The sequence below is a fragment of the Asterias rubens genome, chromosome 10 (assembly GCF_902459465.1).
Source record: "Asterias rubens chromosome 10, eAstRub1.3, whole genome shotgun sequence".
NCBI classification, from domain to species: domain Eukaryota; kingdom Metazoa; phylum Echinodermata; class Asteroidea; order Forcipulatida; family Asteriidae; genus Asterias; species Asterias rubens.
The window spans coordinates 3011981-3037391 of NC_047071.1; the positions used below are offsets into that span (position 1 = coordinate 3011981).

At 37.8% G+C, this 25411-nt stretch overlaps 4 protein-coding genes across 5 annotated transcripts; 1 reads left to right on the forward strand and 3 right to left on the reverse strand.

The window, feature by feature from the left end:
* Positions 1-126: 126 nt before the first annotated feature.
* On the reverse strand, positions 127-5716 carry LOC117295545 (very long-chain acyl-CoA synthetase-like). The gene is made up of 9 exons (XM_033778242.1): positions 5203-5716; positions 4463-4681; positions 3713-3871; positions 2980-3101; positions 2258-2458; positions 1888-1981; positions 1411-1609; positions 897-994; positions 127-434 (listed from the first exon to the last, which is right to left on the reverse strand). Exons 1-9 carry the CDS (start codon positions 5714-5716, stop codon positions 127-129), a joined length of 1914 nt encoding a protein of 637 aa, XP_033634133.1.
* Positions 5717-7931: 2215 nt separating this feature from the next.
* LOC117295968 (peptidyl-prolyl cis-trans isomerase FKBP8-like) lies at positions 7932-16520 on the reverse strand. 2 transcript variants are annotated; one of them, XM_033778792.1, is made up of 11 exons: positions 16417-16520; positions 15310-15823; positions 14470-14557; positions 12909-13019; positions 12164-12238; positions 11769-11796; positions 10733-10816; positions 10369-10458; positions 9925-10002; positions 9329-9457; positions 7932-8709 (listed from the first exon to the last, which is right to left on the reverse strand). In XM_033778792.1, exons 1-11 carry the CDS (start codon positions 16429-16431, stop codon positions 8614-8616), a joined length of 1308 nt encoding a protein of 435 aa, XP_033634683.1. In that variant the 5' UTR covers positions 16432-16520; the 3' UTR covers positions 7932-8613. The 2 variants fall into 2 exon arrangements, with proteins under 2 accessions (XP_033634683.1, XP_033634684.1); XM_033778793.1 differs by having other exon boundaries at positions 16403-16501.
* A 294-nt stretch (positions 16521-16814) lies between these two features.
* Positions 16815-20642, forward strand: LOC117295869 (protein JTB-like). The gene is made up of 5 exons (XM_033778654.1): positions 16815-16900; positions 17608-17769; positions 18333-18513; positions 19305-19387; positions 19789-20642. The coding sequence occupies exons 2-5, from the start codon at positions 17651-17653 to the stop codon at positions 19949-19951; spliced, it is 546 nt and encodes a 181-aa protein (XP_033634545.1). The 5' UTR covers positions 16815-16900; positions 17608-17650; the 3' UTR covers positions 19952-20642.
* Positions 20643-21947: 1305 nt separating this feature from the next.
* LOC117296180 (40S ribosomal protein S17-like) lies at positions 21948-25318 on the reverse strand. Its single transcript, XM_033779065.1, has 4 exons — positions 25228-25318; positions 23787-23938; positions 22770-22941; positions 21948-22220 (listed from the first exon to the last, which is right to left on the reverse strand). The coding sequence occupies exons 1-4, from the start codon at positions 25228-25230 to the stop codon at positions 22143-22145; spliced, it is 405 nt and encodes a 134-aa protein (XP_033634956.1). The 5' UTR covers positions 25231-25318; the 3' UTR covers positions 21948-22142.
* Positions 25319-25411: the final 93 nt, after the last annotated feature.

The following is a 25411-nucleotide window of genomic DNA, read 5'->3' on the forward strand; positions in this document are numbered from 1 at the left end:
ATTTAAACAAAATGAATACACATTAGTTGGTATGTTAAAAAAACAATTTATATAGTCTTTTACAGTATTAATTTTCAAATTTTCAATAAGCCACCAACTAGCAGTATCTTAAAACTTCCCCTGTTTCTACAGCCTTGCCTGGCCAACTACAATCTTAAGCACAGCGTCCTGATCCAGCGGCACGTACGTATTGGTCTCAATATTCATGAAGTAAAGTGGGTCAGAAATGACATTGAGGTCAAACCCCTGTTTGGCCAGGTCAGTCTTCTTGTGTTTGTACGTCCCTGTGATGTCCATCTCTTTCAGGATGCGTAGAAACTTTGGACACGCGTAGAGCGGCAGTGACTTGGTCACGTGGTCGTATAAGCTCTTCAGGTCCAGTTGTTGGTCTTTCCTGAGTACCATAGAGGCCATGCCTGCTCGGCCATCATGACCTTTCACAAAGTAAAAAAAATAGAAAACAGACAAATTGACTAGAACATTATATTTTGAACTGGAGTCGCATCCCCTTCTAAGTGATTCCAGCACACCATAAAGAACCTCAAACTTCTAAGTTGTAAACTTGGGTTAGAAACCTGTTTTTTATGACAGGCATTCTGACTAGACCCCCAATAGGGAGATTGCCACTATTAGGGCTATATATAGCTCAGTTGGTAGAGCACCCGGACATTAATCCGGAGGTCACTGGTTATTCCACTTTCTAAGTAATTTTTGTTGTCACCAAAACATTAATTTTTTATGATTTTAAGAATGGAACATTTTACCTAAACGTCAAACTCATAATGTGAACTATTGATAATTAAATCGCCTTCGTGAAACTTGTTAGTGAAGATAAAATTAATTGTCAAACAATACTCAACATTCTGCGATTGGTGTATTTTTCTACTTAGACTTACCTGGGACCTGCACACCATAAACATTTGATTCTTGAACACTTGGGTGTAGATTCAGCACATGCGCCACCTCCGTCGTTGCAATGTTCTCACCTTTCCACCTATAGAACGTACCAGGGTAATAAGAATACTAATCATAATAAAGAACATTTTATAAAGCGCCTTATATGCAACGCCTCAAAGCGCTGTACACAAATAAAACACTCATAAAAACTTACAAGTTTTATTAAGTGTTTGGGTAATTTTTGTATGACAACAAACACAACATTCACAGATTTACATTAAACTTCCACAGTTTGAATATAATGATGATAGAAAGCTTCCTTTAAAATATAACTTGTTGATGAGGTGCTGTAATTTTTTTTTTTTAGAACAGTGCACGAAAATAAATAATGTTATCCTCTCAGGAGACGAACATTATCTTAGCATTGACACGAGCGTAAAAATACCAGTAGGCCTACTGTTATATACGCGACTCTCCTGAAAACATCGCTCTGACATGTGATTTTCACTTTACCTGAATGTATCTCCAAGTCTGTCTTTAAAATATACGTATCCATCTTGGTCGATCATCATCAGATCTCCCGTGTTGAAAAAAACATCTCCATTTTTCTTCACATTCCTCACAAGTTTCTTCTCATTTGTCTCTTTATTCCCCAAGTATCCTTCAAATGGCAAAGTTTGAGTGATTCGCAGCAACATTAATCCTGGTTCACCTATAGGAAATGAGAGATTTCTAATGAAAACGTAATCATCGTTTTGAGTCAAAGACAATATCCCTTTAGTCGCCATCTTAGGTAAACCAATGGAAATGTGCATGCTGGACGGGCTACATACAACTTTCAGCCAATAGTTCTTCATTGACCCCAGTGAGGGCATTATTAGAGCTTTTGAATGGCTTAAAACTGTTTAAGTAGTGCTGTGAAGCAGTTGTGAGCAACTCATCCTGAAAGGGACTCTTTAAAGGGTTACATAACGTTAAGTCGAATTGTACCTGATGGGGAGATGAGGCAGTGACCGTCTGTGCCCCGAAGTGGTTGAGACGTTTGCAAATCGCACTGCACTATTACAATAATGTCCGTTAATGCCTGTAAAAAGATTTGACAGAGACATTTAAGTTATAAGACTAAGTTGATAAATCAATGTAAATAATATAGAGACCATAGATTAACTGACTATTATAGTAATAAGCTTTCCATTTTGTTACCAATACTTACACACTTCCGGATATATTCACTCATTTCATTCATCCATTCATTTCATGTCCACATCAATGCAAACAATAAGAAGTAATGGTACATTCTTTATTCTTAAACAATTAGTATAAGACTCAACAAAGATAAAAGTAAACTTGTTTGAATTACCTTTAAAATACCATGATATCTCCCTACAGTCCCTTCTTTGCCGTCCCTATTTATTGTTATGTACGTTCCTTCAGTCGCAGAATAGAACTCATTGATGTGAGGGAGGTTGAAACGTCGTTTGAATTCTCCCCATATGTCAGGACCGAGACCATTGCCCATTAAATAGCGGATCGTGTGACTGTACTTCCCATCATCCTCACGCTGTAAAACAAAAATTCTCCTTCAATATTGTTTTCGTTTTAAAAACCATGAAAAATGTGGATATCTAATAAGCCTATTCGGAGTTCCAACAAATTGCGTTGTCAGCAGTAACAAACATGTGCAGCTGGAAACTCCGAATAGACTTTTTCAGCACTGTATGTGCGTATGGACAAACTTCACAAATTTTTTAATTTTGATACAACAGCCCCCCCCCCCCTAAGTAAAGTATATCTTTATTCTCGCTTGACAGTTGCCACTCCCAAATGAACATGTTAATGGTTTGCCACTGTTACTGCTGTTTAATTTACTATGTGTACATGTTTATGGATGAGTAATGATATTTGACTTTATTGCCGATTATTTGTCAGACCACGATTGTGTCAATCAATGTATACAGTGAAGAGATGTTAGATTTGCATCGGGGATAAAGAATATTATTTGCTTTTAATCTAGTTCAGTTACAGTATAGATCGTTTTTGCCACTTGGCTCTTTTTGTTGAGTTTGTCTCTTTAATTCTTACCCTTGGTTGTGCCAGGAGGTAGCGGCATATTTCTCCGATGTATAGAATCACTGTGACTCGATATCTTCTGACGTCATCCCAGAACCGACGGGCCGAGAAGTTGCTTAGGACGATTGTACCACCTGATTAGGAAAGGGAAAGGCTTTTCATAACTAATTAAGCTAACAATTAAAGTTATTTAGATGTGATATAGCTTTGAGGCTTTCCGCAATTGAACAGGCCGGTATTCTACATAATGACATTTTGGTTAAACGATAGAATGTCGGTTTGTCAGGAGACTTTTTTTTAGCCAAATGAGACTCTCACCAGCAGCGAATACAACATCAAGTTAATCTCATATAAATGTAAATACTGGCTTCAAATAAAAAAAAGTGGTAGCTTAGATGTTGCTGACAATCTGGAGCGGTTTTTTTCCTTCTTTTCTTACTAAGTAAGTTTTTATCATAATATTTTATAAGAGTAAATACCCCCATTTAAGGTTTAGTTAAAAATGTGTTGCTGGCAACTTTATGTTAGGGCCTAGCCTACCAGCAGCTGATTTCACAAAACGCTATAGGCTTAATCCTATCTCGAGTTACTAGGATGGGGTCAATGCGTCCTCACTTATATGGATACGGAACTTAACTCGTCCCAAGTCCTAAGATTAGTCCTGAGTTAGGAAGAGTTTGATGAAATTGACGGGTGACAACATCTTCAATCAACCTTAATTATGTGTGTTTAACTACTTTCTTACCAACTCGCACAACATTACAGAAGCCAAGGATACAAGCCGAGCTATGGTACAGAGGCAACGGCGCATAAATGACGTCATCTCCACGCAGTTCCAGAGGTGCTTGTATATGAGATCCTCTTAGCTGACGATAGTATGGTATCCTGGCTGCCTTTGGAAGACCTGTAAAAGGATTGAAAAGATAAGCCAATTAAAACAATAAGCATTATAGAAACATTGAATGATTATGAGTTTCGTCTGTCACCCCAAAAAAGCTTGCAAAGCAATGTCTGGAAAATTGCAAAAACCTTTTACCGCAGGGCCCAACTTCATAGAGCTTATAAGCACAAAAAGTAGCTCATAAGTTTATACCAGAACAGGGTTACCAGCCAAAATGCCACGTCACTTGTACAAGCTTTGATTGTGCTTCCTGCCTAATTACCTGCACTTGAATTTGGTTTGTACTTTTGTAGGGGGAATTTTGAATGCCAAACTTAATTTTGATCGTTCATTGGTTTTTGTTCATTTCAAAGTTGTAACAACATTCAGAGTACCTTCACAAAATCCTTTTGCATTTTATATGCAATCACATAAATTGTTATTGTCTTGTCTGTTGCATTTACCGTTTAAAAATGTGCACGTTTTCTCGTCAATCAATGCAAACTTGCTTTTGGCAATAAACCATAATAATAATCATCGTAATAATAATATTATGGTAAATTAATGTGATGGGTACCGGCGCATTATGAATATTCATATTATTTAAAAGCCTACCTGTTGTCCCTGAGGTAAAAAGGTACAGTGCATCAGTATCATTTGGGACCTCATCGCGTAGACTTCTCGGTATAGGGTCGCTACATTCATTCAAAGTGTCGACATAAACCATTCCAGAAGGAAGCTCCACACTCAAGGTTTTGCCAATAATCCAAACCTGTACCCCGAGTGCATCTAGTTCAGGCAGGATGGCTAGTAAAGCTTCAATTAAGCGGGAATCTGATAATTTAAACAAAACAATGATTAATTTATGTATTTTTATGAATATATTGAAATGTTAACACAACTTTTTTTTGAATAACTTATAACTTAACTTAGAAACCATCGATGTCATTTATTGAGAAAACGTTTGTCATAATGCATTATATAATCATGCAAAGCTCAAAGCGCCTAACAATAGTTTAAGAACAATTTCCCCTTTGATTAAAAGTAACTTTTAGTAAAACTACTCCACAATTAAGTTAAAATTACCACAATCGCTTACTTGGTTGAGAGCTGGATCACTGAGGAGCTGTTAATAATGATTCTAAAATATTGTTCAAAAAAAGTAATGTACCTTTTAGAGGTAACTTTTCACCAACAAATTTGAACAGATAAAGATTTCAGCTTTTCTCAGTTATCTGAAAACACACACAATCTATGCATCAATAATGTTAATCCTGCCCTATAGTCTCATCTTCGTAATACAGAAACGCCTCTGAGTGGCAGATCGGCCTTTGGTAAAGTTTACTCCCTCTTACCTGTCCCGCAAGCAACCGCCTTCACATTGCACGTTTTGATGCAATGTAGCAGAACATCCCCTCTGAGATTGTAGTTCAAGAGTGCAGTCGTCAGCCCGAGTTTGTTGAAGGCCAGCCATGACACAACAAAGTTTGGCTCGTTGAACATGAAGATTGCTACCGTGGGCTTGCCGTCTATCGCCCCGCTCCTCAGGGCGAAATTGGCGAACTTGTTGGATTCATCGTCAATTCCTCCGTACGTGTGGACTTCATCTTTATACAACACAAAAACCTTCTCGGGGATTTCCCTCGCATGGGATTCAAAGAAGTCGATCAGCTTGACGTTTTTCCTTCTCATTTCAGTTAAAGTTTTGCTTAATGCTATTTGCCTCCGTATGGCTTTCAGATCATCGAAGACCGTGGGACCGTACTTCATGCGTAGGGCAGCAGCGGTCGCGATGGGCACACATGCCAAAGTTGCAGCGGCTGCACCGACAATTTGAAGCCCTGACGGGTTCCCAAATGACCCGGGCATGTTGCTGGACTCAAATAAAAACAAAATACCCGGCGATTTACGTTGCTAGCCTCAGTACCGTTGTTTTCACCGAGTCGAACGAGTTGGCCTATACTTTGATTACAACAGTGGAATAAACTGACCGTGCTGTATACCGAAATGTAGGCCTATGCTAATCTCACAATGGTTTAGAGCAAGGTCACCAGTAAACCTGATGTTTACCAGATAATAAAACGAGTGTTGGGTTGTAAATAGAGGCAATAGGTCGTATTAAATATGACCACTGCGTATAGGCATACGATCGATGTACCACGGACATGGACCTAGAGTTGTGACCTTGATTCCAAGGGTTGTCGCAGGCTACCCTTTGCCCAAGTCAACCCCCACATTCACTGAATCACCAAGTAAGGATTATTGTTAAGCGCACAATGATTATGGTAATTTCGGAAGGCCTGTGTTTTGTATTAACGCAATAGTTGCTTATGTCGAAATGACTGGCAACCTGCTAAATAAATTAATGTGCAATTTCTAAGAGATTCGTGCACTGCAAACTCTGAATTAAATTACCTGCAAAACTGCACAATTTCTTACCTGCTCTGGAAGTGCAAATTTCTTATACGGTGACCAGAAGGAGCCAATTACAGATTGCTACCAACGAACTGTCCAGCTATAGTATATTAGACAAAAGTTTCGGCCATGCTCTAAACTTAAATTTTAGTTTGCAATAAAAGTTGAAATTTTATCGGAACATCTATCTGTTTTGTTAACATTCGGCCGTCCATGCCACAATCACCACAACAATGTACATGTAAAAGGTTTAGCATGTTGGAACGTGAAATGGGCATGGGCGCGCATTTTCAAGTTCCACGAGGCCGTTCGACTGATTTCGGAGAGCCACAATTTTTAAACGGCCGTACGTACGCAATAAGGCATGATAATAATGCGTTGGAATGGTTAATTACAATTTTAGAAGCATCCCTATTCTCCTGAAATAAAATTGTATGATCTTGTTATTTCTATCTTTTTACGCCATTCATGGACAAGTGGTTTATCCTCATTTTCATTAAATCGATTTTTTTTTTGAGATTGTATTATTCCACGTTTATATATACGTCCATAAAGTGGGTCGAGAAGGGGGGGGGGGCGTCGAACATACGTAACAGTTCACGATTCAAAGTCGCAAAAAGGGACTCTTCTTTTCCATTCGGTCTACAAAACCAATCGTACTTATCTTACTTTATTCCTTTTCTAAAAGTTCAGTACAAATCGAACAGCAGATAATTGCTTTCTCCAATTCCAAAGAATCAACATTTTCACACATTTTGTGGAGTTAACAATATTACTGTGTATTAATGTTAAAATATGTGAAGTTAACAATATTACTGCACCATATTAAGTTGAACTTCGAACACATCACTGCTTTAGTCTGTGCCAATACAAATATTCATATTTTTTCTAAATTGGTCCATTTTCTTTTCAGTACTTTAATTGGACCTTGAAACATAACAAAAACTCATAACACAATCTGATATTCCCCACAAAAAACACAATTTTTAAAACCCCTGACCAAAGATATTGACCACTAGGGTGACAGCCAAAGTAGGGCTGAGATAGCCCAGATGTTAGAGCACCTGCACGTTAATCCAGGGTCGTTGGTTCTAATCAGACTATTTTTCTTTGTTCAACACAAAATAAAAGTGCATCTCTCCAGCCGTACATAAGCTCCACCACCACCAGTAGTCCAGCATTCTCCTGAAGACGATACTGTTCGAAACGTCGAGACCAAACCGGCTCTTTTCAGAGCCACCACTCCTTCAAAAGAGATTTTACTCATGGTTGTACCCGCAAGTTTACAATTCATATTTATATTTATAGTCACTCTTACAAAATAATTTGTTGAACTTGCCAACTTAATGCTTCTTTACAATGTTCTTCACAAGATACAAACATTCATCAATTGATATGTCAAGCTGGCTCAACACTCTAGTAGAAATATAAAATGGGCTTTAAGAACATATATTGTTTTAATTGGTCCCATCTTTTGTACACAACTGTACATAAGGCACAGTTGTAGCATTTTCAGCAGCAAATGAGAAGGTGCCCTCTCACTGTGGTCCAATGGTTAGACTACAGGACTTGCAATCACAAGGTTGTGGGTTCGAATCCTACCAAGCTAAACACTGATTTCACAATGACTAGAATAAGTATTGTCATCCAGTTACTTAATCACAATTTCTTGATTTTTGCAATTCATAATCAGATCATAAACCAATGTTTGAAGAGGGATGGCTGTTGCCAGCTTGGTGTTTATGTCCCCTTATGGGAGTTTGCCGAAAATCCATCTAAATTAACAAATAAACAAACATACAAACTGTGCTGAATCTGTAACTTATCTAAGATCAAAATACCACCATCAATGACTTTAGTCAATACACCCTAGAAAAAATGACTTGCAAAAAAAAGGTACAATTCTGCAAGAAAACAATGTGTTTTACATTTGTTGTACTTAAATTTGATCTAAAAAGTATTTTGTTTAAAGGGACACAAAAGTGGGGGCTAGCATTTACATGCTCAACATTATTTTGCAAGTGCAATTTGACTCCCAAAATGGCAAGGGTAGTAGACAGTAGCCACGTGTGACAATGATGCAACGTGTCAGTCAAGTTGATGGAGTAAATTTTATCCTGATAAATATTTCAGCATTCGTTTTGTTTCATCCCCTTTCTAAGAATGAGGCAAGGTTTTGCTGAATTAAAATTATTTGTGCATTATCTAAAACATATATGTTCACAGGTGAATAAGTTTAAAGAATAAAAACAAATTTGAATAAATCTTAACATCTTTAAAGATTAATGTTGCACTTTGCCGACTTCCGAGTACAAATCACGTCCTTTGAATGAGTTCACTCTTTGTCACGGTCACCAGGTTAGTAGCTCAAAACTTTTGGTGGAAATTGCAGCTGCGATGGCGATAATTACAACAACGATGCTCAAAGTAACCACTAACCACATACTCTGTAGAATAAAACAAGAGACACTAAAAGGGCTAGAGGAAGAAGTAACTGCTTCTGCACATACTGTTTTATAGCAAATAATAATATTATCTAATAGATGTTAAATTTGCATCGGGGATAAAGAATATTAATTTTGGTTTTTACCCATACACCGATGTGTGTTAGCACTGTATACTCAGTACTTTCCCGAGTCCTGTGAAAAAATATCACAGGCATGTTACTCGGGTGGGATTCGAACCCACGACCCTTGCAATTCTAGAGCAGTGTCTTACCAACTAGACTACCGAGGTTGCCCGGCAGCTAGAGGCAGTTCGAATCCTATGTTTTGGCAGCGGGTACCGCAACGATATAATAGATGTTAAATTTGCATCGGGGATAAAGAATATTAATTTTGGTTTTTACCCATACACCGATGTGTGTTAGCACTGTATACTCAGTACTTTCCCCGAGTCCTGTGAAAAAATATCACATGTACAAGCATGGTGGAAAATACTAAGTAAGTAAGGTTTGCGGTGACACCATGTAAGCAATTAACAAATAAATTGCATACACTGAGCACCAATAAATAGAACCATTATATCGGACAGACGTTATTCTAAAAGAAAGGACATAAAACTTACGATGGATTTTTTGGAGTTGACCTGTGTGACACTGGCCATGTCTCCCACCATACGCTGATAGAGTTGTCTCTCAGACTGCCGCTGTTTGGACTCTGAGCTTGTGAGGCGGGATAACTCTTGATGAATGACCTACAAGAATAGCAATGTCAGACATCTCCAGAATTTAGAAAATCTACCCTGCGGTAGTTCCGAAAATCTACTCTGCGGTGGTAGAATAATGTAGCAAGACAATTTCTCAAAAGAACATAAGCTACCTAGTAAGTATGATAATAAAAAGCCATTTTACTGGTAAGTTCATGGATAAACTAGATGTACACTGCTAATAAAATCTTAACACAAAATGGGGACACATAAATTTGCAATGAGCTTACAAGTTGTGGCCACTAACGAGTCATCGCTAGACCATCATCGCTAATAACTTGTTTCTGACGAGTAAATTCACCGCGAAGATTTGGTAAAACCATTACAGGTATCTAAAATCTTTCTTTAAGTTGAGATGGATTTTGGATTCAGCGATCGGTTTCGGCATTTCAGATGATCAAAAAAGCTTTAGTGAAATCTGCCCAAGCCTGGTCTCGTATATCCGAGGAGCTTACCTTATTTGAAGGTTCCTTTGCTAATGCTTCTTTCATCGTCTTCACAGCATCTTCATATTCACCAAGACAAGCCAGCACCTGTGCAAACACAGAGATGTTAACATAGCAACAGATAGAGTACAAATCTTTACGCTTTGAGTCACAACTAATCTCCCACAAAGTTTACCTCAGGGAAAAAAAATGCTCCCAGATCACCAGAGGAGATGAGGAAGTGAACAAAATTTAGGCTTGTGGATTTACCGAGTATATTTGTTTTATTTTTAGGGCTGGCAGGCATCGCACTTTTGCCATGTCCAACTCAAATGATTTTCGTACGTCATTTTTGAAATTTTGTTGCCAGAGGAGATACCCAAGTTTATTTGAGTTTGACAAGGTAAAAGTTTGTAGTTTAGGCCTAAGATGTTGTATTGGTTGGGTTCCATACTCAATTGACAAAGACCTTACCTTTCCTTTTCTGAAGAGTGCTTTGACATTTTCAGAGTCCAGGTCCAAGACGCTGGTGCAAGACTTCAGGGCTGGGTCGTAAGCATCGATCTAAACAATCAAACAACAAAACAACTTCTGAATATGTCACCACTTAAGTAAAGTTTTTTTCAGTCAATTAAAACAAAACAAAAAAACAGTCATTAAATTTGAAGGCAGAGCATACTTTTGGTAATTGTCAAAGACCAGGGGGTCGATTTAAAACAGAGCTAAGATTGATCTTAAGTACGAATCAATCTTTTTTGCTAGGCAAAGTTTGATGTCACAATACAAATCACTATGGTGATCCCGACAACTCATCCTAAGATCCGTGAGGCAATCTTACCTTGAGTTGGGCAGCTGCTAAGTTATTGAAACATTTAATCTTCAGTTCCGATACGGCTTTCCTTGAAGCTTCCTCCTCAGAAGCCTGTCAAGAAATATCTCAGATGTCATTCAATCAATCATTTATAAAAAAACAACTGGCACCACAAAGCTAAATTATGTGGCGTAACAATATAGAAAAAAAATAGTTAAAATTGCAGATTAAAGATATGAAAATAGCAATACCGTAATACAAGGATACAGATTCGGCCTAGTACAGATATTAAGTTACAACCTCAAATCTGGCAAAATGGCACTAACAAGATTAATGTAGAAACCTTTCAATACTAAACATTAATTTTTTTCGTTTAAAACAATACAAAACTATAGCACACTTACAAAGTGAATACTGGCAATATTGATAAGGATAAGAAGAATACATTACATATTCATATATTCATATCAACCAATTAAACAGTTAGTCTATTAGTTACAAAGCTTAGAATTCTATCAATATCTCTAAAACGATACAAAACACTCGCAACAAGTTACACCAAACACACACTTCTACAGCAAAACACAAAGAAGTCATTAGAAAGTTGACTTAAAAATTAAGTACATTGTTATATGCAACAACAGGAAATGTTCTTGATTTCAAATGGCTGACATTGCTCGTCACACAAGAAAAAATGAAATGAAAATGATGGTCTGCTGAGCTTTGTATTCAAGTTAGACAATGACCAAATTGGCAGCTACGTCTATGGGTGGATCCCCGCATCATCATGCGTTGAAGTATAGGGGCATCCTTAGCAACACCCTTAGCCACAGCCGTAACCGTAGCCCACAATTTGGATACGACTACACTCTTTGATTATCCCCGAGTGCATCATGAGATTATGGAGGATGCAGGAATATGAAGTAGTTTTCAAAACTAATGTTATTATCCCTTTCAAAATGTTTAATCACTCAAGTCACTTCACGCTGTTATGACAACGTTTTGCAAACAATATTTATTTCAACCTTTGAACTTGTTGAAAACAAACTCTCTGAAATCTTACCATAGCACCCTCCAGAAGCTTCAGTGCCCTATGATGAGACAACAAAAAAGAATACAGGATGGTTAAAAAGAGGTTTAAAAAAAAATCAGAATGTAATAGTACTAAAGCACAGTATACATGAGCACTAGAACAACAGCTATGTTACAATGGGACATGTGATTAGCATAAATTTGAATGTGTTTTGGTACCTGCCAAAAAACGGGGGAAAAAAAACATGTATAACGAACATGAGTTTATATTAGATGTCAATGGCTCTTTTCGAAACCCTCGCTTTTTTTCTCTTTTTTTTATAGCTGTGTGACGCGAGCGTTGGGCACTGACAAGTCTCACGCCAGGAGTTAGTCAACTGTGTATTCAATCACCCCCTGGGGACGAGGTTGAGCAATGATACTTACATTGTGTATGAGTTGATGGCACCAGAGTAATCTTTCCTGGAGTACAGTTCATTCCCTCGCTCCCTCTTCTTGTCTCTTCAAGTAAACATTGAACAATAATGGTTTTTAAAACTTCACTGGCAGACATGGGGATGGTTAGGGTTAATATTTTGAGAAGTTATCCTTTGGTATAGATTTGTAGTAAAGCAATCATGAGAAAAAGAGGCTGAAAATAGGACATGTTATATTCACATCCGTACATAGTATGCCTTTGAGACTTTGAAATGGGAAAAGCTGAGCTCCCTCAACTTACCAAGAAATTATGTTTAAAGGCAGTGGACACTATTGGTAATTACTCAAAATAATTATTAGCGTAAAACCTTACTTGGTAACGAGTAATGGGGAGAGGTTGATGGTATAAATCATTGTGAGAAACGGCTCCCTCTGAAGTGATGTAGTTTTCAAGAAAGAAGTAATTGTCGAGACCTCAAGTTTAGAATTTGAGGTCTCAAAATCAAGCATCTGAAAGCACACAACTTCGTGTGACAAGGGTGTTTTTTCTTTCATTATTATCTCGCAACTTCGACGACCGATTGAGCTCAAATTTTCACAGGTTGGTTATTTTATGCATATGTTGAGATACACCAAGTGAGAAGACTGGTCTTTGACAATTACCAATAGTGTCCACTGTCTTTAATAGAAACCAAAGTTTCGCCAAAATGTCATGCTGATTACTATACTGAGAATAAAACGAAGCTTTTCTTACGCCACTGAGCACAGATCAACTCCACTCATCTCCTCTAGATCTGGAGCTTCTTCAACTTTCAACAACTCCAGCTCATAAGTAATATCTGCATTGGGCGGAATGTCTGGTGTCCTGAAACAAGATTCAATTCAATCATTTAATCTCTGCACTCACAATAAGAATAGTCAGAATGTCTTTGTTTTAATTAACTATTTATTTGTTTATTTATTTATTTGCTATTTGCTTGTCTAACCTCTGGTTTTGGTTTTGTAAATTGTGCTTTGTGTATACAGATTATTTATATTGATATTTATTTCAAATTATTATTATTTTCCAAAGAGAGTATTTTATATAGTGTGCTTGCTCCCTATGTGACTGGATTAACAGGCTTTCGAGCTACAGTGTTTAACTATAAATACTTTTGTTGATCCTGGCCATCACATTAGGGTTGTTTTATAATTTCCTGTGCCCTTACCGTTTTTCTTGCTTTGTATCTACTTTTGTACATGTACTTATATTATCTATTTGACATACTGTCTGCCTGTATTTTTAATTGTTTAATGGCCAAATAAAGAATAACAATAAGAATAAGAATCATATCTATGGACAAAAATATATTTAAGTACAATGCAAGCAAAGAGTAAACATGGCAATGATAATGATCCTTGAAAATAACAATAATATTGACTTCTTATATAGCGCACGTACCAAACAAGGTACTCAAGGCGCTGAGTATAATATACAAACTTCCAGAAAGATAGGATATTGCAGTGATTAATTCTGACACCCTATTATGTAGCACCTTATAAGGGTTTACAAGGTGCCACGGCCCATACAGCAGCCACAGCCAGGAATAGAATAATGTAAGATGGGAGTATTGAAGCTGTTTTAATAAGCTGAGGCTTGTGGATGACAAAAAAGTCCAAATAATTACATGAATCGTTTTTGTCAGATTTTTGAGGGGTGGTGTCTGTTTACAAATGCTGCGGCCAGAGATACAGTTGGTACCTGCTGTCACCTCGCTAAACGTGAATGGATTCATAGATCTTATAAAAATACTGTTAACAGATTTTTGCCGTTTTCTCAGCAAGCAAACAACTTCCACAAGTGACCCTCATTGTATCTTTCTTGATAATTTTGCCAGTATATCTTGGTTATATGTTGACCAAACCAATCTTTGATCCTACATAATTAAATGCATTTTAGAATGTGTCAGGAAGCTTTTTCTCAAGTTGTCTCTTGTATAAAAATTTTGCTTCCAGTAAACAATTTGATCTACAACTACACGCCCTGCATTCTTGTAGATCTCTCCCCCCCCCCAAAAAAAAAAACACCCCAAAACAAATACAGGGAGCACACTTTGCCTCTAACTAAGGCCGTGTCCGAAACGACGACTTCGGCTACAGCTACGTCTAGATCAGCGCGTCTACCAGTGTTGAAGAATAGGCAGACGCGCGCGATCTAGCCGTAGCTGTAGCCGAAGTCGCCGTTTTGGACTTGGCCTAAAGAACACAGAATCAGTTTAGTTTGAAATCCTCCAAACGGCACTTTGAAAAAGCCAACAAAAGGGAAACGTCTCTACCTTCCATTTTCACCGTAAGCAAAGCGTGGAGTTGTCTTGAGGACAGCAACTTCACCAAGTTCCATCAGAGAAAGACACAACTCCCATGCTGAAAAGTCAACCAAATAAAAAAAAAAAAAACATTTACTAAAGCAGCAGAAAACTTTCTGGCTGGTCAGGGATGAGCTGTCAAGTACACTGGACTCAAGCTCTAGTGTTTATGATCTGGGCCCAATTTCATGGCTCTGCTTCCGCCGAATTCTGCGCTTACGATCACGATCAACCGCTTACGTGCAAGCGCCGAATTTCTGCGCTAGCCTTGTAAGCCTAGAATGCCTAGTAACGGGGAGTACGCCGCTAACCCGTGAACTACGCTTGCGTAAGCGCCGATTCTGTGCTACGGTAAGCAGAGCCATGAAATTGGGCCCAGCAGAGTGTGGGCTCGAGTCCTGGGCTTTACTCAATAAAACACTAAGACTCACATTAAAATGAGTTGTCTGTATCACTGTAGTGATTTGAATTGTGACTTGACATTTTGCTTAGCTATTAAGATTGATACACAGGTAAGATCAATCTTAACTCTTGGTGAAATCGGCCCCTGGTCTTGAAACTTGTAATCCTAACCATGTCTTCATTGTGTGTTTGAAAACACAGGAATTCGATGGAGGATTATAAGGGGAGGGGGGTACTTCTTTACCAGAGGAAAATAGTGTGTTAAAATATCGGACATGGGGGGGGACACGGGATGATACATGTACCATCTGTTCGATATCGGGATCAAAAACATTTAAGACTCAGATCCTGACTCAATGGACTTTAACACAAAACACTTCAAGTCTGGGCAGAATGATTTCTACCTACCACTCACTACGTCTCCTTCTCCGAGAACAAAGGTGATGCTCTCATGACAATCGACCTCTGACCCATCGTCCAATGCCCCTTTACTTCTCAAGGTCACTAGTTCACCCCTCTGAGGTCGAGTGGCTGCCCCCTGGCCCGCCTTCAACAGTTTCTTCTTCAGCGCTCCGTTACCAAGCACATCCATCCATTCAGGATCCTCCTGCTTTGTAGTCGCTGAGTCACTGTCATTTACTGGAGATGTTTTCTTATTTGCGTCTTCCGTTCTTCCGATTTCTTCAATGTTTGTCGCTGATTTTGGTTTTGAGTCTATCAGCTCAGGCATGTCGCTATCATCGTCATCATCATCATCATCTGGGTTTTCATGATCGTCACTGTGACCATTTGGGGTATCTTGTTTATTTTCATCACCATGATGATGATCTTCTGTCTTAGAGATGCTCATTGGGTCGTCTGCATCACTACCTCCGAGCTGTGAGTCTACTTTCTCTTCCTCCATCTTTGTGACAGGTTTTACCTAAATATAAAATTAAAAAAAAAAATCAGTTTTTAGTCAGTGAACGGTTGTCAACTACACTCTATCGGAATGCTCAAATGCTATCAATTTGGAGAGTGTGTAAAGGTAGGGTCATTCTTTGGTAAAGACCCCTACTCAAAAAAGTGTGCAGTTTTTTTCTTCAAAAGCCTACGTACTTATTTACTCTTCTCATTAACGGCCTTAAGGTTATCATTAGGTTGTGGTTTAAATAAAAGTACTTTCGGGTTGAACGAAGCAAATTTTACAAAAGCAGCATTTGACTTGGGTCCAGATTACTCCTCCTCTAGGTAGAACTATGAAGTTCGGAAGTTTGTTCCGCTATCGTCTTCGTGGAGACCTATAATAATGACTGTGTGATATGTTGCATTCGGTCCCACTACACTATTCCTTTCTCCAAAGTCCAAGTACAATCTATCTATCGGATAACTTTCCGTATGGCGCCACCACTTTTTCACTCATTTTTACAAAAAGGGATATATCAATCAGGTAAATTAGATACTATATTATTTTATTTCGAATGAAAAAGTGGTGGCGCCATACGGAAACTTTTCCATTTACCAAATCATACTCACGCCAACATGCAGCATGTGCAGTCAGGACTCGACGAATGTTTTTCCCTTAGCTAAAATCTATTTCCTTTTTACAGGTACTACACGGGTACGAGCTCTGCAAAATAAACAAAGGTCCACAAAAGGTCAAAAGTGTCGGGACGGTAGTCTAGCGCCCTCACGTGGATTATATTTTAAATACAGGTATGGCACAATATATTATATATTTTTCTTTCTGTAACTTAATTCTTAAATAACTATGCTTTGTCCACAATATCAACGAGTATTTATTAAAACTTAATTATTGTGTAGTTTCTTTGGAATTAATTATTTTATTCGGAGCAATGTCTATTTATTAAAGTTGCGGGGGGGGGGGGAGGAGGTGGCAGTGTGTTCAGGAGGGCGACACAGATGATGGATGAGTCAGTTCATGAAATGTTGTCTTCTTCTTTTTCAGGATACGGTTACGTGGTTCGCTAGTCGTGTCATTTGCTTTAATTGACAACAAGTAAGTATCTCTCAAGTTCTTTAACGTTCAACTTCAAATTGTAAGTGTATCCCTTATGTAGTAATAGTAAGCCACAATATATTATTATAAATAGTACATTTCAGTTTAATCAAAGTTGTATTGTAATAATTACTAAATTAATTTAATTAATTGGTGTTTGTAGCACTCATCAGACTCGGCCTCGATAGCAGAGTCAGTCAGTCGGGTCAGTCAATCATCATGTCAGTTTTGGTTTGCGGGCACTTTAAAGTTTAAAGCCCACATTTATCATGGATGTTGTTGGGCTGTCTTTAGTCGTACTCTTTTGGCTCTCTTTCATTCATATATAATATTATTATTATTAATAACACTAACACTAACAGCTAAATACTAAATAGCAAAAAAGACTGGTGGGCTAGCCAACTCTAACTAACTCAATGACTCCTAAAGTAAAAGAAAACATAAAAAAAATAAAAATAAAACTTATTTAAAATACTACTAGACCATTTGGCATTAATTAAATTTCGGACTTACATGTATATGCTTACAAAAATCCTGGTGAGCCTCAAATCAGGAAAATGTACGAGGGTCGTAGTTAACTTGTTTATACTATCCCCTATATAGCGTGAAGTAAAACTGTAAAATGTTTTTAAAATAGAAAGCATTTGAATGTTGACATACTAAAACTTGACTCACCCACTTAAAATGTTAAATAATTTCTCTTGCAGGAAGTCACGATCTACATTTGTAGGCCTACGGCCGGGTTACAAAATGGATGAACTTATGGAGCCATTCTACCTCCAACACAGCAGTTGGATGAAACGACCACACCTACAAACAGTACCTTTGCTTGTTACATTTCTGCTGTGTATCGTCACAACAACTTGGGGGCAAGTATAAGAAATGTTTTAATTGATGGAACAGGCTTTGCTACTAGACCCATTAACTGGGGCACTACAGACTTTTTTTGCGATATGACAGATGCTTTACACAGGGCTAAAATTATACACTGGACTGCATGCCTGATGAGGCCAGTGATTTTAACGCTGTGTTTTTAAGACGTACATGTACTTCTAACTAGCTCTCACAATTTTCACAAGCCTGCATAATTCTGGTCCAGTCACACTTTGAGCCCTGATTTACATGGCATAATTTTGTGGTAAATATCACACTCAAACCGGCCTCAGGGCCCAATTTCATAAAGCCTGTACGAACAGAAACTTGTTTTAAAGCACGAGGGGAAAACAAAGTTACCATTCAGAATTTCATAGAGTTTACAATAACTCGAGCTTTGCTAAGCAAATTTCGCAGTGTTTCCTGATTAACATGAACAGCTTTATGAAATTGGCCCTGAACACTTGGGACTATTTTCCTTTCGATTAAGCAACATTTTTCTTCTTAATCAGCTGTTTAAAATTTGATTTTTAACGAACACTCTTACCTTTCATTGCAGAGATGATTTGAACAATGTCGGCGGTGATATAGCGGAAAAAGTATTGAATGAAGTTTTGGGTGACAATGATGTGAAGTTATTGGATACTGACAACAAGTCGTATGGAGACGGTGTTCCGTGCTGGAAGACAGAAACCTTTACCACACAAGGCCCTTGCCTGGCCTGTGACAAAATAGCTATGGTATGTACAGCATGCAGTGTTGAAGTTTGTAAAGTTTGTTTTTTTTGTTTTTTTCTAGAACGTTGTATATTATTCAAAGCTCTAGAAAATAAAAACACAAACTCTGCAAACTTCAAGTATTTATATTAAAGATTTGGTTTCCTAAAGTCGTTAGGTCTTTGCAAGACTTGCACCAGGCCTCCGATAACCCACAACACCCACAGCAGTTGCCCTGTGCTTTTGCTATGGTGCCCTATGCAAGGGGCCTGTAAGAATTTTCCTTATAGAAGTGCCCCTTACCAGTAGAGGAAAGTTGCTGTGCCCCAAGCTTCAAGAGCGAAGTTCAAGTATGTTGCACAGTCTGTAAACTTCTGTTATCGTTTGATGGATTTGATATTCTTCACTACGATTGTTTTACAATCCTGCTACCAATGTTAATCATTTCTTATTCAATTCAATTCAAATTTCTAGTCCGCATTTATTTCATACTAGTACTTTTTTCAAGGTATACATGTATACAAAATATTACACAGACAAGCAAAATATTAAGCACAGAGATGAATGGAAAGAGACTATCTATGTATACCAAAAGAAAGAGAGCATGCGGCTGTCAAATTAAGCCAAGGCTTGTAGAAGACAACCTAGACAGAAAAACAATGAGACAAAACAAACAGGTCACAAGAAAGCATTAAAAAAACCTGGCTTGCAATGAAAAATGTCACATTTTAATTTACCATTATTTACAAAATGTGTGTACTTTTGAAAGTTCTAATTTCATAAGATTGGATTTATGTTTTTGTTTTGTCCCCTAGCAATATGCGAGTTACTGCTGTGGTGAAACGGGATTCCGTCAACTTGTTCAATGTCAAGCATCTAATTTTAGAATTTATAAAAGGTATGGTTTTTTTTATTGAATAAGTTTTTAAAATTATTTTGGGGGTGTTAGACTTCATGATAAATATCACAGCTACCAACCACTTTTGATAAATATTGTTAGCGATGCAGGTACATCAGTAGTGTACCTGACATTGACTTTGAACATAAAATTTGATTGTACGTGTACTTGCAATTTGATATAAAACGTTCACTGTTACCCTCCTACTGTTTGACCCTTTAATATCATCCACATGGTTTGATTGATAGCTTTCCTATTCTAGCCTGCAATATGATACCACTTTTTGTGTGCATCTAATTTGTACATTTTGTACTTTCCATTCACTCAAATAACCCATCACATGGTTCATCCATCTTTTCTCTTTTATCCATTCATTTGTTTCTCGCGTTTATCTCTTGCAGTTGTCCCAAGACCAAGTGGGCCTTGGAGAAGAGTTTCTGGACATTTGAGGGAATTATTCTAGCGATATGGATCGTGTCTTTCCTCGTTGTTTCCCTTCGGAGGCGGTTCTTGGATTGGGAGGCTCTTCAAAGAGTAAGAAAACAAATCGCAAACTCTGTCTGATAGATCGATCAGACCAAGAGACTAAGAAATACTATAATTTGAACTAACTACAAGTAGCCGACTCAAATTGAAGGGATTTCTTCAAAGAGTTAGGAAACAAATAGCAAACTCTGTCTGATAGACAACAAATAAAGGAGAGCGTTAGTGGACTAAGACAACCTACTTTATGAACTACAAGTAGCTGATTCGAATTGAAGGGATGGATCGAGCCTGAACATCTGAAGTCACACTTTGAGGCTCGTGAGTAGCGCCAGATACCACCAGCCTTGAGCATCTGGCGGGATCCTGCCAGATTAACCTTTGACCTTGCATCCCCACACGTTACAAACATTGTACACACGCAGCAGATAATGCATGCATGCATTTCAAATATTTAGATTTTGGAAAATTTGTGAAATATAAATTAAACATATTTTGTTTCATGACAAGTTCTAAAATGGATTATTTTCTCAGGGTGAATCCGAATTTCAATAACTAAAACACACGTATGCAAGTCTGGAATTTCATCTACAGGCGGCCAAGGCCAAAATAGGAAAAATTCCCATAGGAAAATCTCAACTTCTGTGGGAGGCTTTGGCCTCAGTACAGAAACAAGTTAGTGGGGGCTCACTTAAATACCCAGCCGTCGATTTCACAAAACTCTTCCCAACTTAAGACTAATCTTAGGACTTAGGACGAGTCCCAACCCTGCACTGTAAACATGTGGTTGCAGAAAAATACTGCTTAACAAATTTCTTTGCTAAGTAAATACTTAGTGGGGCATCAGTCACAACAATGTAAACTTAATGTAATTTATTTTTGGCTGGTAACCTGTTTCTGTTAGCTTTTCCGTGCTAAGCAAGTTTTATGTCACCCCCAAGAAGATGGTTGGACATAGGACATGCTTCTCAAATTTGCAGGAAGCTGCCAGTATTTTAATTGGAAAGTTTCCAAAACCCAAGAGATATGGTGGGCACAAGAGGGCACTATTATGTATTCGGTTTGGGTAGTAAATCTGCTTGTATACCATGTGCATGTAAACACCCAAATCGAACAGTCAAAAAGGCTTATGGAGAAGTGTTTTTATGTAATTTATTAAGTCTGTATTTGGGAAATATATATATTTGTGATAAATTAATATAAAGAGATCTTTGGATGTAAATATTACATTGTATGTTATTGTATATTGGACCCTGAAATGGGATTTTAATAAACTGATATCTTGACTTTCATGGGAACAATTTTCTATGACAAACCAAAATGTTTTGACTTTGAATTGTGATGAATGCCATCAAGTGCACCACCAGAGAGTCTGAGACGTTAAAAATAATTACAGTGTATCACAAGTAATTGAGGCTCCAAACCATTACACAACAGTGCAGGCATGATATTCTCCTACTTAATTTAGTACGATTTCCAATTTGTTTGCCTACCCAAAAAATATTAAATAGCCTGAAAGCTTATACATGCACCATGTCCCCAAAATTGTTTATGAGGAAAATAAACAAATTTTGAGAGGAAATATTTCATAAAAATGAGACTTTACAACACTAGAATGAGCTGAACAAGGTTAAGAGAAGATCTACTCATTCTTAATGTGCAATAAGTGTACTTCGATACTTGACAGAACTGAAGGATAACTATCACATTCATATTATCACATTCAGTATTTTTCACAAAGATACATTACACAGTAACGTGTTTTCTTCAATTGCAAAACACAAGACCACCAAGCTTATCCTGTCATGAGGTAAATGGCCCGACGCTAAAATCTCTGGAAACTACACTAGTTGCAGCACCCTCTATGTTTTACTCATCACAAACGAGTACACTAGCAGTTTACATAGAGATCTAAACATTTGTTGTGCGTACGCACAAAAACATGGTCTTGAAACTTGGAACCACGACTAGGGGCAAGGTTGCCTCCACTCAGTACCGGGCCCCTAATACTCAAGGGCAATATCAAATACAAGCAGAACAACACTACACACAAGAATAACCACAAAAACAACTCTGATCTTAGTTGATATTCTGTTTTTATTGATCAACCATTACCTGCGCAAGATTTTGATATATGAGAATGTACTGAAAGTTTTCAATCATAATTCACCCCTTCCCAATTTGACTGGAACTTGTTTACCCCCGATGAAGCATCCCTCGTCCATTTGATGATGATGTGATACTCAGTTGAGTACAGCTGATGCAAGATGACTTAGATTCTTGGACCAGGAGGACGGAAGCCTGGTGCTACAGGCTCGGTGACCTGCAGGTTTTGGATGGCGCCAAAGTCCTGAAAAAGAAGAGGCGACAAACGATAAGAGATGAGATATGACGAATATGACAAGCTTGTGGGCCTGGGTTGCCCCATAAGTTATAAATTCAGAAGGTTGTACTCAGTATATCATTAGGACTACAGATTTGGACACCAGGCTATGAGCTTCGCTCTTAGAGGGGCATGACAGTTTTCCTCTGGTAAAGGGCATGTCTATGAGGAAATTGTAAATTTGTATTGGAACTTTGCAAAGGGCATTACAGCAAAAGCACAATTGCTGGGGTTGCCATGGGTTAATCCAAGGCCTGTGTACACAATGTCTAGACCACATGCAAGACGGGGGATTTTTTAATCGGATGAGTTGGACTATAAAAAGCGTTTGTAACCGTTTTTTATAAAATGCATATGATTGGAAAGATGTTTTAAAAGTAGAATACAATGATCCACACAAATTTTGCTCAAAATTGCGTGGTTTTCCTTTTACTGTGCAAACACGGTCGGCCATTTTTGAAAGTCAACAATTTGGGAACCTATCTGATAGCAACTTCAAGTAAAACACAAACTTACCAGGACTTTCAACATTTCCTTGGTGTCTGGGTCGACTTCGATGATGTCCTGCTCGATAGCGGAGACATCAGGGACGTAGTTATCTCTTCGTTCCCTCTCCTCCTCCTGGAGTTTGATGGAGATACCACGTACGGGACCCTGCTGGATGCGCTTCATCAGATGGGTCACAAAGCTGCAATCAGACCGGTCGATGATGGGTTTCATTTATAAGGTCAATGTAGCATTAATGGGTTAAAAAGCTCAACAATCGGTGATGGGTCTATTCAGAGCTGATATTCAGCGAGTTGCGACAACTTGCAATAAGAACCCAGTTTGTAGGATTTGAAATGGGTGCGAGTATAATTAGGTGAGGTAAAAGAACCGGTAGTTGATAATTGACATCACTGGTTTTTTTCAGAACCAACACTACATTAAAGAGATTTACACAATGTGCTGCTACCGCAAAAGCCATGGTGTCAGACTTTTCTGCTTAAAAAGTTGTGGTGCATTTCGACCGCAAATGGTGTGAAGCAACTTTGAGTAACAATCAGGGAGACATTTAGAACTACATTCAGCACAATAGGGGAAAAGTTGGCAGAGAGATTTTTGTTTGTCGTACGCTGGAAAGATTGGTTAATTTTTCAGGCAGAACTTTCTGCAGAATCAGGGGAGTTGGCAACTCTGCAGTGGTCCTTAGCTGTTTATCTACAATGTTTGCAGGAAAAACGAATCAACAAAAAAATCACTCCTACTTGGAGTACTGCAAGTCATTAAACTGCTGCAGGTTATTTGTTAATAGAGGTATGATCAATGACTTCAAGAACTATGAACTAAGAACTATGAGGTTCACTCCGCCATCATTCGTGGAGATGATAGTGTAACAAACCTCAGAGTAACTATAGAATACAGGGCCACACTCGGCGACAGCCCTAACCCTAACCCTGGAGTGGACCTGCTTTCTATAATTGTACCCAAACCTCATACATAGTTCTAGGAGCTATCAGTGATTATGTGTTTTCAATGACGACTATATCTTACCCAGCGATCTTGTTGCGCAGCTTCTTGCTGGGTATGATGGCGATTTCCTCACATACTCTCTTGTTGGTGTGGAAGTCTAGCGTTAGGCGGGTGTAATACTTCTCAATGATCACCCTGGCGGCCTTCTTAACGGTCTTTGTCCTTACGCGACCCTGTCAAGATAAATGTAGACCAAGTTAATTTTAAAAAAAGTTAACATTAATGTCTTTCGGTTTAGCCCAATTTTCTGAAAATTCAAACAATGTTTTATTTATACATGACCAACAACTACTTTCGGGTCAACCAAACTTAAAACACTGTGTGTTGCTGTTTATGGGGGGGGGGGGGATGTTGGTCAATATGAAAATAATTTTTCTTGTGAATAGAAAGCGTAGTCTTTGCTGTGACAGTTGATTTTGATTCACAGTCACACCCAGGAAAAGAGGTTGCATTCCCAATTAAATCATATAAAAACCCTGCATTGTTCACCAACAATTTCTCTGATAAAAACTCTCTACTATATAGGTGAACAAGATCGGCCTGTTGGGATAAATTATATTAAAAAAAATAATAGAACTCGAAAGAGGGGGGCCTAATAAATCATAAATGGAAAGTGGTGGTCGGATCACTGAACATTCTTTCAAATAAAGTTATTTACGATGACATTAATAAAAAATAATATTAATAGGCCCTATTTATTTTCATAATGTAGGCTTATTAAAATCGCATATTTACGCATGTAGGCCTACTAGTACTACTTGGACTCTGGTCTGAGCTTACGAAAAACTGAGATTACACTCAGTTACGAATGTCATTTGACATTCATCAACATAAATTACATTTACAAACACATCTCAAGTTCCTCAGTCAGTGTCATAAGAAAAGAAAGGAAGACATCCCAGTTCTATTAAATTTAACTTCTTGTTATAGTAAGTTGTATTAAGTTATAAATAAAAAGTAGGTAGGCAAGCATGGTAGGCATTTCTCATTATTAAAAAAATATTTATTTATGAAAATTAAATTAGTTTTTTTTGGAAAGGAATTTAGGCCTAATCAAATTCAAAAATAGAAAAGTAATCAGTACAGTAAATGTTTTCAATTAAAAATATAAATAATAAGTAGGCAGTGCCGTTGTATTTATCACCACTACCTGAAATTAAACGTTAATTTGCAGCTTAAAATCAGAATGAAACTAGTTGTCAGTAACTAGAGTAGATTTTATAAAGACACGCATAAAAGTATAGGAACTATTCATTGCCAATACATTTTTGTAAATAGGAACGTAAACGCTACTATGATTCGAGACTCTTAAACATCAATATAAAGTAGATTTTAATGAAATAATTATTGAAGCATATTATGTGATATTGTAGCATTTCATTTGTGCTAGAATCAACGGGTAAAGAAAGTTGGAAAGAAAGAGATGGAAGGGATTAAATTCGCCCTTTTTCCAAGTGCTCACCATCTTGATTCGTCAGCCATGAAAGAGGCAGAACAATTTGTGCATGGTAACTAGACGACGAACTCAGTTATCGCGAAGCAGCATTGCATGTCCGGAGGGGATCTGACTATCTAAAATAGACCGAAGTTTGCAAGTTGAGGGCGCTATTTTAAATTGAAATTATTGGAAATATGTTGGGTTTTAT

What these genes read in the sequence shown, in the direction of transcription:
- LOC117295545 (XM_033778242.1), bottom strand. Translation starts at nt 5,716, where the DNA reads ATGCCCGGGTCATTTGGGAACCCGTCAGGGCTTCAAATTGTCGGTGCA. An exon ending in CTGTAATGTTGTGCGAGTTG is followed by an intron (nt 3,102 to 3,712) that starts GTAAGAAAGTAG and finishes TTTCCTAATCAG; the next exon opens with GTGGTACAATCGTCCTAAGC. An exon ending in GATATCATGGTATTTTAAAG is followed by an intron (nt 1,982 to 2,257) that starts GTAATTCAAACA and finishes ATCTTTTTACAG; the next exon opens with GCATTAACGGACATTATTGT.
- LOC117295968 (XM_033778792.1), bottom strand. An exon ending in AGAAGGAGACGTAGTGAGTG is followed by an intron (nt 14,558 to 15,309) that starts GTAGGTAGAAAT and finishes TTGACTTTTCAG; the next exon opens with CATGGGAGTTGTGTCTTTCT. An exon ending in TAGCAGCTGCCCAACTCAAG is followed by an intron (nt 10,459 to 10,732) that starts GTAAGATTGCCT and finishes TTGATTGTTTAG; the next exon opens with ATCGATGCTTACGACCCAGC.
- LOC117295869 (XM_033778654.1), top strand. Translation starts at nt 17,651, where the DNA reads ATGGATGAACTTATGGAGCCATTCTACCTCCAACACAGCAGTTGGATG. An exon ending in ATCGTCACAACAACTTGGGG is followed by an intron (nt 17,770 to 18,332) that starts GCAAGTATAAGA and finishes CTTTCATTGCAG; the next exon opens with AGATGATTTGAACAATGTCG. An exon ending in AATTTTAGAATTTATAAAAG is followed by an intron (nt 19,388 to 19,788) that starts GTATGGTTTTTT and finishes TATCTCTTGCAG; the next exon opens with TTGTCCCAAGACCAAGTGGG.
- LOC117296180 (XM_033779065.1), bottom strand. An exon ending in CTGCGCAACAAGATCGCTGG is followed by an intron (nt 22,942 to 23,786) that starts GTAAGATATAGT and finishes GTCTGATTGCAG; the next exon opens with CTTTGTGACCCATCTGATGA. An exon ending in AGGAAATGTTGAAAGTCCTG is followed by an intron (nt 22,221 to 22,769) that starts GTAAGTTTGTGT and finishes CTTCTTTTTCAG; the next exon opens with GACTTTGGCGCCATCCAAAA.